This window comes from Papaver somniferum, unplaced genomic scaffold, assembly GCF_003573695.1.
Source record: "Papaver somniferum cultivar HN1 unplaced genomic scaffold, ASM357369v1 unplaced-scaffold_18, whole genome shotgun sequence".
Taxonomy (NCBI): Eukaryota; Viridiplantae; Streptophyta; class Magnoliopsida; order Ranunculales; family Papaveraceae; genus Papaver; species Papaver somniferum.
The window spans coordinates 5,725,009-5,741,881 of record NW_020627707.1 but is presented as its reverse complement, the minus strand read 5'-3'; the positions used below and the strand labels follow the sequence as shown (position 1 = coordinate 5,741,881).

The 16,873-nt window shown below is 37.3% G+C and overlaps 1 protein-coding gene and 1 pseudogene across 1 annotated transcript; one reads left to right on the top strand and one right to left on the bottom strand.

Annotated features, from left to right (window-relative positions):
* Positions 1-2,807: 2,807 nt before the first annotated feature.
* On the bottom strand, positions 2,808-7,926 carry LOC113338130 (annotated as a pseudogene).
* A 6,183-nt stretch (positions 7,927-14,109) lies between these two features.
* Positions 14,110-16,359, top strand: LOC113337971 (LRR receptor-like serine/threonine-protein kinase GSO1). Its single transcript, XM_026583502.1, has one exon. The coding sequence runs from the start codon at positions 14,110-14,112 to the stop codon at positions 16,357-16,359; it is 2,250 nt and encodes a 749-aa protein (XP_026439287.1).
* Positions 16,360-16,873: the final 514 nt, after the last annotated feature.

The window sequence follows — 16,873 nt, the reverse complement described above, 5'->3', positions numbered from 1 at the left end:
GAAAAAAAAATAGAATTTGGCTGATGGAACATTCTCCAGCCATTTCAACTATCAGAGCTAGAGTCATCTTATTCAAATCCTTATATATGGCCATTGCCCCCTTTTCCATTACTAATGCATAGTCCACTTCCTCACATAAAATCCTTTAAATTCTCCCGATTTCCGCCACCAAAAGTCCCTAATCAAGCCCATAGCTTTCTTGGTTATTTTCTTAGGGAGAACGAAAATGGACATACTGTACACATGAATTGTTTCAAGGACAAATTTTGCCATAACTTTTCTACCAAATTATCAAAGCATGCTATTTTAGATTTATTCGTAAACAATGGGCCACCTAAATATTTATCATTCAGACTAATCTTCGTAACATTGAGGATATCAATTATGGATTTACCAAACACAAAATTGGTTAAAAAGACCAAAATCAACAATTCCTGGGTGAAATGGACAGTTAGATTTTGATACTGTTTAAATGGACAAAAATATAAAAATAGGCAGGATGTAACCAGTTTCATCGTGCCCATTTTCAAATATTTTTTCTTATTTTTAATTTATACAGGATATATCCAGTTTCATCCTTACTATTTTTTAAATTTAAGCTAGGATGAATATGGTTTCATCCTTGCTATTTTTTTTTGGCCATTTCACCCAAACTATTTTTTACTCATCCATTTGAACCATGATTTAAAACTATTTGGACAAATGACCCATTTTTCGTTTACCAAAAGCATTATTGATGCGAGGGGTGAAACAAATACTCGTCTTGGAAAAGTTTATCATCTGTCTAGAGGTCTTACATAATCCTTTAGAATTTTCAGAAGGTCTGTGTTTTGAGTGATTTTTGTGAAACCAAATACTCATCCTTGAAAATCAAGTGATTGATATCAGGGCAATGTTTATTTATTTTACCAGATACTAGACGGGCAATTCTTTACATTAAAAAAAGTACTGGAGAAGGACTCCGTGCACAAAAAGAAAAGGTAAGGAGATAGAGGATTTCTTTGCCTCACGCCTCTAGAGGGCTTGAAGGGTTTACTTGGGACACCGTTTATAAGAATGGGTCGAGGCAAATCCTATGAAAGGGGAAAGCCTTATAAAAACTAATTACGCTATACCATTATGCATAAGACCACGAAGATAGTCCTCTTTTCTTTCGACTAAATGAGAGGATTCTATTTGAAAAGAGATTAATATTACTTGGGAAGAGATTAAAATCCAAGAAATAAAAGTTCTGCAACAAGTAAATAGAGGGTCGGTGTCACTGTAGTACAGTAGTAAAGTCAAGTCGCTGGATGATGATATCAGTGATCTGAGTTCGAAACTCGCTAGCACTAATAAAATTTCTCACACAAAGATACTCTCATCCCAAAAAGAAAACAAAGGCTATAACCTTGCAGCAGTTTTTGTAGTAGTGGACCTTGACGAGAGTGCAAGATTGATCAACTCCTTCCTCAAAATCTTCCCTGGAGTATTTCTAGGTAGGTATTGGGTATTGAATCAATGAATTCTACTTTCCTTATCTTCTTATAAGGCGCGACCTACAGTCAACACACACCGGTCCATTACACAAAATTGCATGAACAAAGTTTCTTTCAATAACATGAAAAAAAACACAACAAACACGGCTACCGTAACGCACCAGTACTGTTGCTGAAAAAATACATACCATTACCATCTTCTAAGTAGTAATAATCGTTCAATTAGTGAAGTCGTCAAGTTTTGCCACATTTTGTCGAGATGGAATATCCAAATTCCTCATGCATTTATCATGAAACTTGATCTTCCGGCACAGCTAAATCCAAATTTTGTCGAGATGGAATATGCGAAGTTTCTTGCTAAGCATTTGATTTGGAAGAGGAAAGGCTAATTTACCTGTTTAGAAATGAAATCTATAACTTGAGTTTTATCAATTAAACTTTGAGATTTTCTCACAACAAATGCCATTGGCATTTCACCAGCTTCTTCATCTGGATACCTGCAGTCAAACTTACACATGTTAATGACATTCAAATTTCTTTTAATATAGTTGTGTACGTGCCAAGGCGCTCGGGGTAAAGGTGAGTACTTAAGCTGAGATTGAAGAATGTGCATATTTGGATAGTTAGGACGAGTATGCTTACGGGATCACTGCTGCACCAAGGATATCTGGATGTGAATGAAGCAACCCTTCTAATTCTGCTGGAGGAACCTGCATATATATACCGATCTAGTTTTACAAAAAATTGAAACACAAACTACTTGCAGGATTGATCGAATCTGCTGAGACTTAAACAAATTTCTAAACATGCCAGTCGGTCAAAAATTACTACTTACCTGGTACCCTTTGTACTTGATCAATTCTTTTAACCTATCAACAATATATAGAAAGCCCTCATTATCGATATAACAAAGATTGCCCGTCCTTAACCATCCTTCTGAATCTAGAGTTGATGACATCCCTTCTGCTTCCTCACCAACATAGCCTATACATATAGCAGGACCAGGCAGCCATGACACATTTAACATAAAAATGTCAATCAGCTAGGTGTATCTCAATGGCATTCCTTGTTTTGAATCAGTTTAAACCTCATTAATAATTGAAAGTAATATTTACCTTTCATTATCGGTGGCCCTTTTGCCCAAAGCTCCCCTTTCTTGCAACGAGGCAAAGCAACACCAGTAACAGGATAAGCAAGCCCATTTGCTTCAAAAAATGTTTACCTGCAACTCAGCATTAGAAGCAATTCGTTCCTTGTTCCACAACTTTAGCATGAGTAGGGTCAAGTGAAATGTGTTTGGTTCAACGAATATAGACTTTCCCATATAGATAATCAAACAAATTAATTACAAATTTCTTTCAAATTCTGCCATAAGTGAACCCAGAATTCGTATACATGATTTTGCTGAAAAGTTCACTACAATTCCTCATTAAACTGCGCGCTTCATCACCTTTTGAGGAAAAGAAAACCTAGATTTCAAGATATGCATCAACATAAGTTCTAATTCTAGATAGGTTCTCCTAATAAAGCATGCCTAACTCTAAAACTTGACTACTAAATTAATCTAGTAAACTGATGACAATTACCAAGATAAGTTAGTAGTACTAATTAAAAAAAAGGATAAAACACTCTTGAGCCTCTGTTGATAAGGGCATACACCGAATATGGACGGTCTTCTCTCTTCAAAACTAACTCCCTGAAATCATCAGCCTCGACTCCTTCTGGTATGAAGGTTTGCACAGCAAGGAAGTTCTCCACATGACAGTGCAGCTGATAATCCAAATTGGAGCAATAAATATCATCCTCACCAGATAAAAAAGTGTGCAGCGGTTCTTTCATCTTAGCTCCAAAGATAGCATCCTCTTTAGGATAATTAGGCACAACAAGTTGAAGTTTTACAGAGCGCAAGTTGTAAACTTGAAGATATTCATCTTTGAACCAGTATAGTAATATCTGATCCGAGAAACTGCAGATGCGAGTAGGAGGTGTAGTAGTACTGCCGAAGCAAAAGCAGCAGGGCTCTGGTGCCAGGTGTCCTACCTCCCCTTTCCACGCGCGAGTAGAATTTATACGAACACCAAAACTCTCCTCGTTAACCCATACTTGGTTGACATTATCCTTCAATCTGTACAAATGAACTTTACAACAACAGCAGCAACAACTAATACTCTGATGATCAACACGGAAACGATGGGAATAATCACTTCCATTCGCTGATACTTTCTCAATACGTGCAATACAAGGAGATCCCTTGAACTCCAGAAGATGAGGATAATCCACAAGTAAGTTCTTCTTCTGCTCGTCAGTTGTTCTTTTAGCTGGTAGTTGTATGAACTGAAACTTCTCATCATGGAGATTGAACGACAGTAACATCTCCATCTCATTATTATTAACAGCATTACTATCTTCATGTTGGATACTGTTAGATCCTGCTCCCCCCAAAGGAACTATTACCTTCCAGGCCAAACATCCACTGCTGCTGCTACTACTAGTACAGAAGATGGCTGATTTGTCACTACCTGTGGGCACCCTTATCTTTGTAATATGACGACCTGATATTGGCATGCTTGTAGACGTGACATTTCTCCATGATTTAGTTCCTAGTGTAAATACAACAACATTAAACTCCTTTTGAGCAGTACGAAAAATACTTACCAACTTGTACTCAATTGCTGAGGGATCGAACCCAAATCCATGACATATGATGTGGGCATTGGAGATGCGTTTCCCGACGCTGGATGGATAAAAGATACATAGATAATCTTTCCTGTTTGGGTCCAGTACTAAGTAATCAGTTGAGTAATAACCCTCTTGTGCCATACAAGGTAGACCACTGCAGTAACCAACCAGTTCCGAAATATCAGTATGAGCAAGACCACATCGAAACTTGTCAAACCTTAGACAATTGTCTTCACGGTATATCCCAGTAGTAAATTTGAAAAAGTAACACGCATACATAGGCTCACCCGTATTATTAGGAACCGTAGACCTGACATTCCAAAGACTAAAAATAACATGGGGTTGTTTCTGTGATTGAAGGAAATGAGAATAAGTAAAGTGTTTATGATCATTGTGAATCGAGTTATACCAGAGTTTAGATTACCTAACAAACTTTAGGAGTGTCGGGACTGGAAGCTTGGTTAATATTTCTTCCTTTATTAAATCATGAGGAAGGTACTTCTTTCTTCTATATGGTCTTTTCTTCTTTTCCACCACTGCTGATGTATTTGTACCATCACAAGCTTTTCTTTTCGTCGTCTCCATCACTGTTGAAGTATTTGTATCACCGGAATCTTTTCTTTTATAGGTTCTTTTATGCTTATCGGTGGTTATATCCTCACCATTACCAATTTGCGAGGTTTGTATGTTCATAGTAGTCATAATAACTATTGATGGAGCTAGCTAGCTAGTTGCTTCCTAGAGTATAAGAATACAACGATTCTTCTTATTTGATGTTATGCAACACAAATTTATATGAAGAACTCGTAAAAGGAAACAGGATTGGAATTGGAGACTACCTGGAGTTGGAAACCAGCTGAAGTAGGGAAATTTCACTGTGTTCTTTTCTGAGAGACCCTAATTGAAAAAAGGTATCAGTAATTCCTTTTAAGATGCTATTTCAAAATCAAATGAAGGGAAGAACGAAAATTAATGGAGCAATTCAAGATCGGATCTCAAATAAAGAACGGGGATCGTTTTCTGTGTCTGTGCGGTTTTGGGCTAGGGGATCGTTTTCTGTGTCTGTGCGGTTTTGGGCTAGTCCCAGAACGTAGTTCACAGAGGAGAACGACAGTTTAGTTAAATAAAAGGTCAAAATATAGTTTGTAATTAAGTCAAAAAGTTAGAATTTGGAGATATAATTTCAGAAAAAATATATGTAAAAGTCTACTTTTGAGAAGTAATTATTTATTACTCCTGGACTTTGTAATTGGCTTTAGCTTCTGCTACACTTTTGGTTCGGGTATCCAAATATCCTATTAACATTCCCCCTTCAAATGGTTGGGGTACCTTGAACGGAATGATGTTATTAGGAAAAAGATAAAGCATTCAGAAATTCACATATATCTCTCAAAGATAGTCTCATCTCAATAAGAAAACAAACATCATAACCTTGCAGCAGTTTTTGTAGCAGTGGACCTTGACGAGAGTGCAAGTTTGATCAACTCCTTTCTCAAAATCTTCCCTGGAGCATTTCTAGGTATTGAATCAATGAATTCTACTCTCCTTATCTTCTTATAAGGCGCTACCTACATTCGAAGCATAGCGATCCATTACACATAATTGCATGAACAAACTTTCAATATGGGATATGCAGAGTTTCTTACTAAGCCTAGTTTAACTGTTTGGAAATGAAGTCCATAACTTGAGTTTTATCGATTGAACTTTGAGATTTTCTCACAACAAAGGCCATTGGTACTTCACCAGCTTCTTCGTCTGGATACCTGCGGTCAAACTTACACATGTTAATGACTTTCAAATTTCTCTTAATATAGTTGTGTGTAAACGCAAAGGTGTGAAACACGCTCGGGGTCTGCTGCATCAAGGATAGTGTGCAGTATGAATGTATGCTTACGGGATCACTGCTGCATCAAGGATATCTGGATGTGAATGAAGCAACTCTTCTAATTCTGCTGGAGGAACCTGCATGTATATGCGGACCTAGTTTTACAACAAAATTGAAACACAAACTACAAGCAGGATTGGTCAAATCTGAGACTTCTAAACAGGTCAGTCGGTCAAAAATTACTACTTACCTGGTACCCTTTGTACTTGATCAGTTCTTTTAACCTATCAACAATATAAAGAAAGCCCTCATTATCGATGTAGCACAGATCGCCCGTCTTCAACCATCCTTCTGAATCTAGAGTTGATTCAGCTTCCTCACCAACATAGCCTATGTATAGCAGGACCAGCCATGCCACATTTAACATATGTAACTCAATGGCATTCCTTGTTTTTAAATTAGTTTAAACCTCATTGATAAAAGTAATATGTACCTTTCATTATCGATGGCCCTTTTGCCCAAAGCTCCCCTTGCTTGCCAGGAGGTAAAGCAACACCGGTAACAGGATCAACAATCTTCACTTGGATATTTGCTATGAGCTTCCCCGTGGAACCAAGTCGGCGACAGTCCCAAGCATCAGCTGCTCGAAAGATGGCACATGCCGCTTCAGTTATCCCATACCCCTAAAATGTAAGAACTTACAGTATGAGGCAAATTTCTCATATGAGTGAACTTGCATAAAGGACTATCTAAGGATTAAAAATGATATTGGTTTGCACTACTTCACTAACCTGTCTTATGGCAATATTGGGGAACCGTCTCCCGAATTTCACAATAACCTCAGTTGGCAATGGAGCTCCTCCGCAAACGATTCCTCCCAACGAGCTCAAATCATAGTTCTCTAGTAATCCTGCTCCGGCTATTGATGACTCTCCCCTTGTCATAGCCAAGATTACCGGTGGTGCCACAGCCAAGACCGTCACCTTAAAATCCTCTACTGCCTTCATCATCATACAAAAATCAAACCTCTTTCTCGGAACCACTAGTGTATCACCTGTTACCACCGTACTAAATATTCCAAGAAACCCATAGACATGAAAAAATGGCACGCTAAAGCACATTACAGCTCTGGCATTTGTTTTCACCATCTGTTTGAAGGCATATAACTCAGCTACACACGCTATCAAGTTACGGTGCGTCAATACAACTCCCTTGAACCGGCCTGTTGTTCCTGACGAGTATAGAATTGCTGCTGTATCCGACTGACTAACCTTCTCCTCCACCGAGTCCATATGGTTCTGCTTAAGTAATGAACTATTCACCATGGACTGGAAATCGGGCGAGTCAAGAAGAATCGTATTGTATCGGAGACCAGATGGAAGTTTGTGAGCAGTTTCTGAAGTGCCAAATGCGATTGCTGGTTCGCATAGCTTCAATTGGTGAGATATTTCAGTAGCATATTATTAGGATTCGATGGAGAAACGATGACTCCTGTAGAGAGTAGAGATAGATAAAGGATTGGGATTTGACTAGTTGCAGGTAAGAGAATAAAAGCAGTGTCTCCCTTAGACAAACCAATCAATTTCAGAGAATGTGATAAAGATTTGATGTTGCTAAGGAAGTCGGAATATGAACTCGGTCACCGGTTTCAGAATCGATTACTGCAGTGACTCGTTCAGGATAGAAGTCAGAGGTACTACTAGTGTACTGTTTCTGTAAAAGAGATAAAACATAGTCAGAAATCGAAAGAGATGAGGTTGATGGAGGTAGAGGAGCTGGAGGAAGTAAGCTATGGTAAACTTTTGTTTCTGAACAGAAACCACTCTTAGGATCAATCATCATCTTGCTCTCTTTCGCCATTACAGTGAGGGAAATGGAGATCAAAACCAGCTAGTAAAAAAGGTTGTCTATAGGTTTTATGAACCACTAATGGCCGACACCATTACTGACTCACACAAAAGAAGAATTATTATTTTCATCATTAATAATGCAGGTGTCTTTTGCTTTTAATACCCAACGGGTACCGATGGAAAAATAATAAATCTGGAATCTTCGCGATACCGATGGAAACGCAAGGACGAAAAGACATACATAAATAGGGCTGCACATGGGCGGGTATAAGCTAAAACCAACCTCGCACCCACAGACTGCGGGTTTTTTTTTTCATAACCAACCCCGCACCCACAAATAGCGGGCGGGTTTTGTTACCCGCCCGCTACGGGTTGGGCGGGTATGGGTTTAAACGGGTTTAAACCCGCTTTATATTCAAGTATTTAGAGTAACTTCTATTCTCCTTGATTAAGTGAGAAAAAAAAACCAAAACCCCCAAAATATTCATATCTAGGAAGTTCACAGATGAATATTAAGTGTTGAATCTGTTGATTTTTCGATTGTTGTCGATTTCTGGTGAAGATTCGAAGTTGTTGTTGTCGATTTCTGGTGAAGATTTCTGGTAATTGTCGTTTGTAGGTGAAGAAGGAGAACTGAGGAGGAAGAAGAGGAGAGGCCGAACAGAGAGAAGAGTGTAGAAAGTGAACGAGGGTTATCAGTTATCCTATCTACTAGTATTAGGGTTTCACAATGGACGATTAGGATTAGTTTTATCTAATGGTATATAATCTGCGGGTTTTTTGGGCGGGTATGGGCGGGTATTAGCTTAAACCAACCTCGCACCCACAGACAGCGGGTTTTTTTTTTCATAACCAACCCCGCACCTACAACGGGCGGGTATGAATTAAAAACCCACGGATTTAGCGGGTACGGGTGGGTTTGGGTATCGTGGACGGGTCTTGTGCATCCCTATACATAAAACTTATGGTTAGTGTCTTGACTCCTGCGTGGGCAGATGATTCACCGGGCCGATCTAATTTGTGGCTAATGTAATGGTTGGTTGCATGACTCTGACCATACAAATCTTCTTGAGTTTGCTAACAGTATGTTAAATCAAAATGTATGCAAATAATGAAATGCACATTAAGCAAAAATAATGAAAGGGTGTCTTTTGCTTTCATTAAAGCGTCGTTGACTAAAGTCAAAGTGCCGTTTTTTCGTGACTTTTGTTGACCTATACAACAACACTACTTTGCTTTGACGCTGACTAAAGTCAAGATGACGTTGTTGTGCTTATATTTTTGCTTAATGTGCATTTCATTATTTGCATACATTCAAAAACCAAACAATTACAATCAGTTTCAAACTAAAGAAACCAACAAAAACTAAATAAAAATGAACAAACTTATTAGTTTTCAAAAACCCCAACTATTATTAGATGTTATTACTTATTGCTCGGTGGTACTACGGGATGGGAATAGTCTAGAACCGTTACTTGTACCTATTCTAGCCACGGTACCAGTTTTTGGTACTTGTATCCGTCCCATCTGACGACAATTCTGGAATGGTACCGGTACGGTTTCACGGGACGGGACTGTTCCTGTGCAGCCCTAACCACTTCACACCAGCCCTACACATGCAATTCCTAGACTTACCACAACATTTTCGTGGTCCTTCATTTGATATTCCGTTAGATCACATGTTAATTAGAAACTATACGTACACTAACTACCTATATAGTATCAGGGTACAGAAAATTGTAATAATAACTTACCTATGCTTTCTAGTGTTTATTCCTTCTTCATTCACAAACACTTATGTTGTTTTTGTGTAATGACCGATGGATATTGTACAAACCGTGTTAGCGGTTTCAGTAGTCAAGACTTTCAATCAGATAATTTTGAATCATCTACACATTTAATTCGAGCATAACTGTGTAATACTAATGAATGCATTCAATTTCCAGTTTGAAGTGCTCAGTAATGTAGATGGCCATCTGGCCACTAGTTGGCTTCGTTAAATAGTTCAGATTGAGTTTCTCAAGAGTGGCTTATCACGTCAAGAGCTTAAATGTACAGAATCCGTGGTGCAAGCTCTGTAACTCCCAATACCGTGCCATACCCACCATTTTTTTTTTCACACTACTTCCCTATCAAATGTAGTAGTGAAAATGTTCGTACATGGCATCTTAGCGGCCCATGCTTTTCTTTCTTTTTAAACTTTTTTTCGGCAAAAAGTCTTGTAGTCCATACTACCTGTAGATTACTCTCTGTGCCATGTAGTGTTAACTTCACTATCTTACAGTACTCTTCGCTTGAAGTAGTGATCAAAATAGTTAGGGTAAAACGAGGTAGTCTCTACTACCATAGTGGCATGATTTAGGCCTGTTTTTGCTTCTAACTGATTCACTTTGGAGGAGATATTACTCCCACAAGTCTTGTTCTTATAAATACAAATAATCATTTTTCAACTTAAATATATGCGTCCAAAAGAAGAGGCACAGGGATTTTGCTTTAGACACCATCTCTTCCTGTACAAGCACTTAATATCAAATTGCGGACTAGTGCGTTCACTAGAAGCATCACCATACTTGATACAAGCCCACCCTTGCAAAACTCTGTAGTCCACAAAGTGGACTCCTACTCCTGAATCCATAATTAACATTAACATTGTGGTGGTTATTCATATTCTAGAAACATAAGTTGGAATTTATGTTTTTCAAAAGGAATCAGTGAAACATCGGTGGAAAAAATATATTCAAGGAAATGAAAGAAATTTACCTTTCATCAGTGTTCCCTCTGCTGTAGCCTGTAGTTGCAAGACATCATCAAGGCTTATCTGTTGGTCTGACTGTGGTGAAGCAAGAAATTATCCTTTTCAACGTCTATCTATTTTGTTCATTTGTTGATATTCACTCCAAAGATGCGTAACCTGGTACTGTACTGGCCAGCAGGGTTGCAAAGAGGAAATTTCCTCTCTCTGATGCACGCAGGTCTGGTTGTTCCAGAAGAAATTTACAAGTTGAAGGATTCTCTAGAAAGGAAGTCATATGCAAACAAAACCAGTAAGATTTTCACCAATCAACACTGATTACATATGTCGACATCAAAGAACGTATCAAGTCGGACGTGAATTCCTCCAAGCCAGACTCAATGCAGACAGACTGGCCAATGAGGGAGAGTTGATATCAGTTTCAAAATCTGTGGCATGACTTAATACCTGCTCAATGACCCAAAATAAGATAGAGAAGAAAACACAAAATGTACTATTTCGAAGAGATATTTTGTAAAAGGGTCTTAAGTTTACAGCCTAATTAGGGTCTGGGTCGTAGAACATGTAATAGAGTCAGAAGACTAACGTTGACCAGCTAAGCATCGTCAAAAACATATTGTTCTCTCATCCTTTTCCGTCATCTTCCATTTCTTTTTCATTTTTAGATATCTTGTTTTCATTTTACATTAGTTTCTGTTAAAGCCTTTGCTCTGCCTTTGTCAAATCTCTATTCTTCTTCGAGCGAATTTTCCATCTCCATCTTGAAATCTCTTCCTTGTAGTGATCATATTTTTGATTTTTCTAATCATCAGTGATGATCATCATATCATAACAGTAAATGTACTCCCCATTGGACCATTAGCATAAATACTTATCACTGATCCACAATACGAACAAAGTAATTGCAGCATAGAGCTAGGTGAAAAATGGGTAGAATCGAACTGTTGTTTGTGTAGCTTCCATTGAATTTCTGCTGCTTATCAGGTCTGAAGGTATTCAAATAACCATTCTTAATAATGGGTCTAAAGCTCGGAGAGAGTAAATGGAAAGAAGTTCAGGTATGATGAAGTTTCGGGTAATCATCCAGAGAAAAATCAACCCGTTATGATAGCATGATTACTAATGGAAGATTCGAAAGCTTATAATGATTGGGTATTTCAGTTTATGCTCCTAGTTTCTTTTTATGTTTGATAGATAATAGTTGATGGCTGTTTTAAGCATTTCCTTCTGTGGGGTTTGTTGAGTTGTTGGATCATTATGAGTGTTATGATCTTTAGGTTGAATGAAAAAGAGACTGAAGATGCATATAACATGTTCGATGAAATGTGTCTGTGTACCTGGTTAAGGTTTTAGAAAGAGTTGGGATATGTAGTCATTTAATTGTATCATAAGGATATTTTAGTAAAAAATCAGACGGTCAATATTAGTCTTCGACCCATTCACATCAAACCCAAGTTCTACGACCCAGACCCTAATTAGGCTATAAACTTGAGATCCTTTTACAAAATATTTCGAACTGGTAATTTTCATTGCATGACAGCTTAAGTCATTTCTTCAAAGATGTCCACATGATTCTTATCTCAAATATAATTCAACAAAGACGTCACAACAGACCTATAAATGGCAAGCTATATATGTAAGCCATTTTCTACATATTTATCAATCAAACAGACTCTTTACATATAATCAATAGAGAACATTCAGGTACCTAGAATAAAAGTTGACATGCATATGTCAGATGCAATTCACAGGGCAAAATTGTTTTCACCCCTTACCCTCATTTGCTAGTACTGCACGACATTCTTTATTCATAATTGCATATGGCTTTTAAACCACTCCAATTTGTAATGGATGGTAATGCAATTAATATCCTTGTCTTAGTGCGTACATGGAAAATAAAGCTTTCTTCAAGAAAATGAAGAAGAAGAAAACCCCATAGCGGTAGCAGCATAAGCAATTATATCAAACATTTTAAGATCCAAGTTTAATGGTGTGAGTTCAATAAAGATGTAGTCTTCTACTAAGGACTAGTAATTCTGTTGCTCATAAGAAACTTCCAAAGAAAAAATATTATGTACTATTTAAGACTGTTGCGAGATAACGATGATGTATAACTCCACTTAAACGGAACCTAATTCAACATGGTTTTTCAACTACCCAGACATGAAATGGATGCTAATGTCAAGATAAAGAAAAAGAGTTAATTTTCAAGTCAAGCCAATGAATAAAAAATCTAGTTCAGTTTTTTTGTCTAGAATCACTTTGTTATGTGTGGCATAAGAATCTGTAGGAAAGTGACTTACCATATGTTTAGTAGATAACAATTGGAACAAGCTACTGCCTACTAGCAATTACAAAAGCAAAATTATATATTGTAGGCTTTAATTATGGCTAGGATGTGCTAGCTAGTAACTAGCCAAACATGTCGTGAAGGAACAAATATATCTGGGACCAACTTCAAAATTGTAAATGAACCCTTCAACAATTCCTTCAAGGTGTTCCAAATGACTAAACCCAGGTTGAACACATAGAATACCTGTGATATTTATTGCCTGACTGCATAAGTAGAATCCTCACAGATGTCCAGTTGATTCTTATCTCGAATATCGTTCAACAAACGTTCGAATCAGCAATATCTAATATTTTTCTGTGGATAGATGTAATGGTACGGAATTTCCTTGTGTTGAAACCTACATGCAAAGAAAAAAGAGCTCAAGTTTAGATTTTCCAATCAAGGTCACACTAGTAATAGTCAATGAAGAAAACTTCAAATCAATGATTTCAATTTTCTTAGAGTTGTAACGTATTTAAATTGCTTAAGTTAAATCTATAAATAGTAGGATTTAATTAATCCAGGCTGCATATTCATTTATCAACAACAATATTCATATAATCAATACAGCCGATTTATTTTTAGTTAGCCATGAGTTCATTACATCTGGCAACTCAAAAATTTCTTACACTTCTTCATCTCTTGTTCTTTTTACTGATCGGCATCACTCTGTGCCCATTAGCCGCGTCTGATGGATGCCATGAAGGGGAAAGAAAGGCTCTTCTAAACTTTAAATCTTCCCTGGAAGACCCATCAGGTCGCTTATCTTCATGGCAAGAAAGCGGCCAACATCAACACTGCTGCAATTGGCATGGAATTCAATGTTCCAAGGGATCTTTTCATGTCATATCCATCGATCTTAGAAACAATGACCTTGAAATTTACAATAATGAGTATGCTTATCTCCAGCCACAACCAAATACTGCACTACGAGGTAAATTATCTCCTTCTCTTTTAAACATTACTCATTTGGAGCATCTTGATCTTGGCTTCAATGACTTCCAGGAATCAAAACTCACACTTCAGTTTTCTTATCTAAGGAAACTAGTTTATTTGGATCTCTCCCATTCAAACTTCTCTGGGTCAATTTCAACACAATTCACCAACTCATCATCTTTACAGTACCTTGATTTATCTTGCGGATCACAAAGGAATCCGTATTCCACCTCTTGCTTAGAATCATCATCTACAGGATGGATAAGAGGTTTATAAATCTCCAGGTACTAAGACTGAGTGGTATTAAGCTACCTTATACTGAACCTCTTTTGAGTACTCTTTATAATTTAACTTCACTTTCTATACTTGACTTGTCTTCTTGTGCACTACATGGTTCAATTCCTTACCTTCCTCAACTTAAAGAGCTTGATGTGAGTGATAATAAAGATCTTCGTCCTGATCTAACTGGTATGTTCAAACATAGTTGGCCCAAACTACAAAAACTTCAGATATCATCAACTAATTCAACTGGATCAATTCCAAGCTCAATTTCAAATTTGTCGCAGTTGGTAAGCCTCTCTGCCTCATGGTGTTCACTTAATGGGTTTTTATCTACTTCAATCTACAATCTTTCTAGGTTGCAGCATCTAGATCTTTCTGGCAACAACATAACAAGTTTTATCCATTCTTCAATTTCCAATTTGAAAGACCTATACTTTCTCGACCTGTCTTTTAATAAATTACAAGGACGCATACCAGAATCAATATTTGACATTTTTCCTCTTACGCATCTTGGTTTACAGTATAATAACATAAGTGGAACCATACCAAGTTGCATCACAAAGCTCAAAAATCTTAGCGTCTTTGATGTTTTCGGTAATTCTATTAGAGGAGAAGTTTCGTTGATCTCTTTGATCAATGAACTCAACTTAACTACCTTAGACCTGAGCTCTAATAAATTAACTGTAGTTATAGATCAACACTTAAACTTAAATCCATCCAAATCTAGTCTAGAAAATTTACTGTTGGGGTCATGCAATATCAATGGATCAATCCCTACTTTCATTTGTAATTTCACTAATCTAAAATGGTTAAGTTTGTTCCGTAATAACCTTAGAGGAGCTATCCCTTCTTGCATATCCAATCTCAAAAATCTCGCTTTCTTAGACTTGTCTAATAACAAACTGGTTGGTCCTCTGCCACTTCCACCTCAAGGTGTCCAGATTTTGGATATATCAAATAATAAGCTTAATGGGGAAATCTCAATGGAAACTGGAGAAAGACTATCTAATGTTGGCTACATTAATCTTAGTGGCAATGAACTTTCAGGTTCAATCCCCTCTTCAGTATGTTCTAAAGAACTAGGAAAACATAATGATCCAGGACTCATGATTCTCTCCAACAACAAACTATCCGGGACTATACCTACTAGTATAGGGTACTGCAGAAATCTTACTATTCTAAATCTCAGCAACAACAATCTCACTGGAAATGTTCCAAATGAGCTTCAAAATGCAGAAGGTTTGGAATATCTTTATTTAAGTGACAATAATCTCAATGGTACTATTCCTGAGTCCCTTCTAAAACTTTTGAGTTTGGTAGTTCTCGATTTAGGAAATAACAATTTTGATGGCAATATACCCACCGGTCTTGGTTTAATGAGGGACCTTATGGTTTTGTCATTACGGTCAAACAAATTCAGCGGGATCATTCCTGAAGAGATTTTCCATTTGTATGAACTTCAAATACTCGACTTATCTGTAAACAACCTCTCGGGTCCGATTCCTGGGAAAATAGGGAACTTGATGAGGCTAATAGGTAGCCCTAGTTCCGGAAAGTACAATATGATGGGTATGGGTTTTCTATTGGTTATAAAAGGCACCATGACACGGTTCGACCATTTGTACAACTATAGTTCAGGAATCGACCTATCAAGTAACTCTCTCGATGGAGACATTCCAAGAGAGATAGGTTTATTAAACGGACTAGTTATGCTGAATCTGTCGCACAATCTTCTCTCAAACAATATGCCATCGAGTGTCGGAAACATGTCCAGGTTAGAGTCTTTGGATTTAAGTTCCAATAGACTGTCTGGACATATCCCACAATCTTTGACATCAATAGACTCCCTTGGGTTTCTAAACTTATCTTACAATAAGTTGAGTGGCATCATTCCAAGAGGCAATCACTTTGATACATTGAGTTTGGATGGTTCTTCTTTCATCGGAAATGATCTATTGTGTGGATTCCCCACGACTAAAGTTTGTACTGATCTTGATGTTAGTACTAGCACTGGTAGTACACATCCTTCAAACAAAGTTGACGAAGGAGATCAAGAGGGTGTAATGAATGAGTTGTTGTACGCTACTGTTTCCCTGGGGTTTGGAGTTGGATTTTTGGGACTTTTCTTAGTTTTGCGTATAAAGAAACAGAAGTGGTGGTTTCCCTACTGGAGATTTGTCGACTCTGTTGCAGCTAGAGTAGTAGGATGTATTCATAAAAATTAAGAGTGATGTAATAGATTTTATGTTTGTAATGGTGATGTAAATAGTTTAAATTAATGTTGTTTCATTCTCATTACCTAGAGCTATAACAACAGAAAATTCAAGTTCATTAACTTTCTATCCAGTTCAACTATATTAACAAAATGAAAGTTTACCTCTTAAAACTCTTTCCGGAGAAGATATTGCCACAGTATTAGCAGCAGCAGCCTTCAGCATAACGTCACGTTCTTCAGCCAATAAGCTCCTTAATTTCTGTTAGTCATTTTATCAAACAGTTAATGTTTTGTCCAAAATTTTCATTCTTAATAAGCGAGTAAATAAAATCTGTTCCAAATTTGAATAAAACGGAAATCACCTCAAATAGTTAAGTTAATCAATCGTGTAGTTCATTATATCTACCCATTATCATATTCTTCCTCTGTTTCTTCTTCTAAAGTCTCTGTTCCTAGAACTACCAAATTGTAGTTAAGAACGTACATTTCTTAGACACCCACTGATACCAGCCCACCCTCTAAAA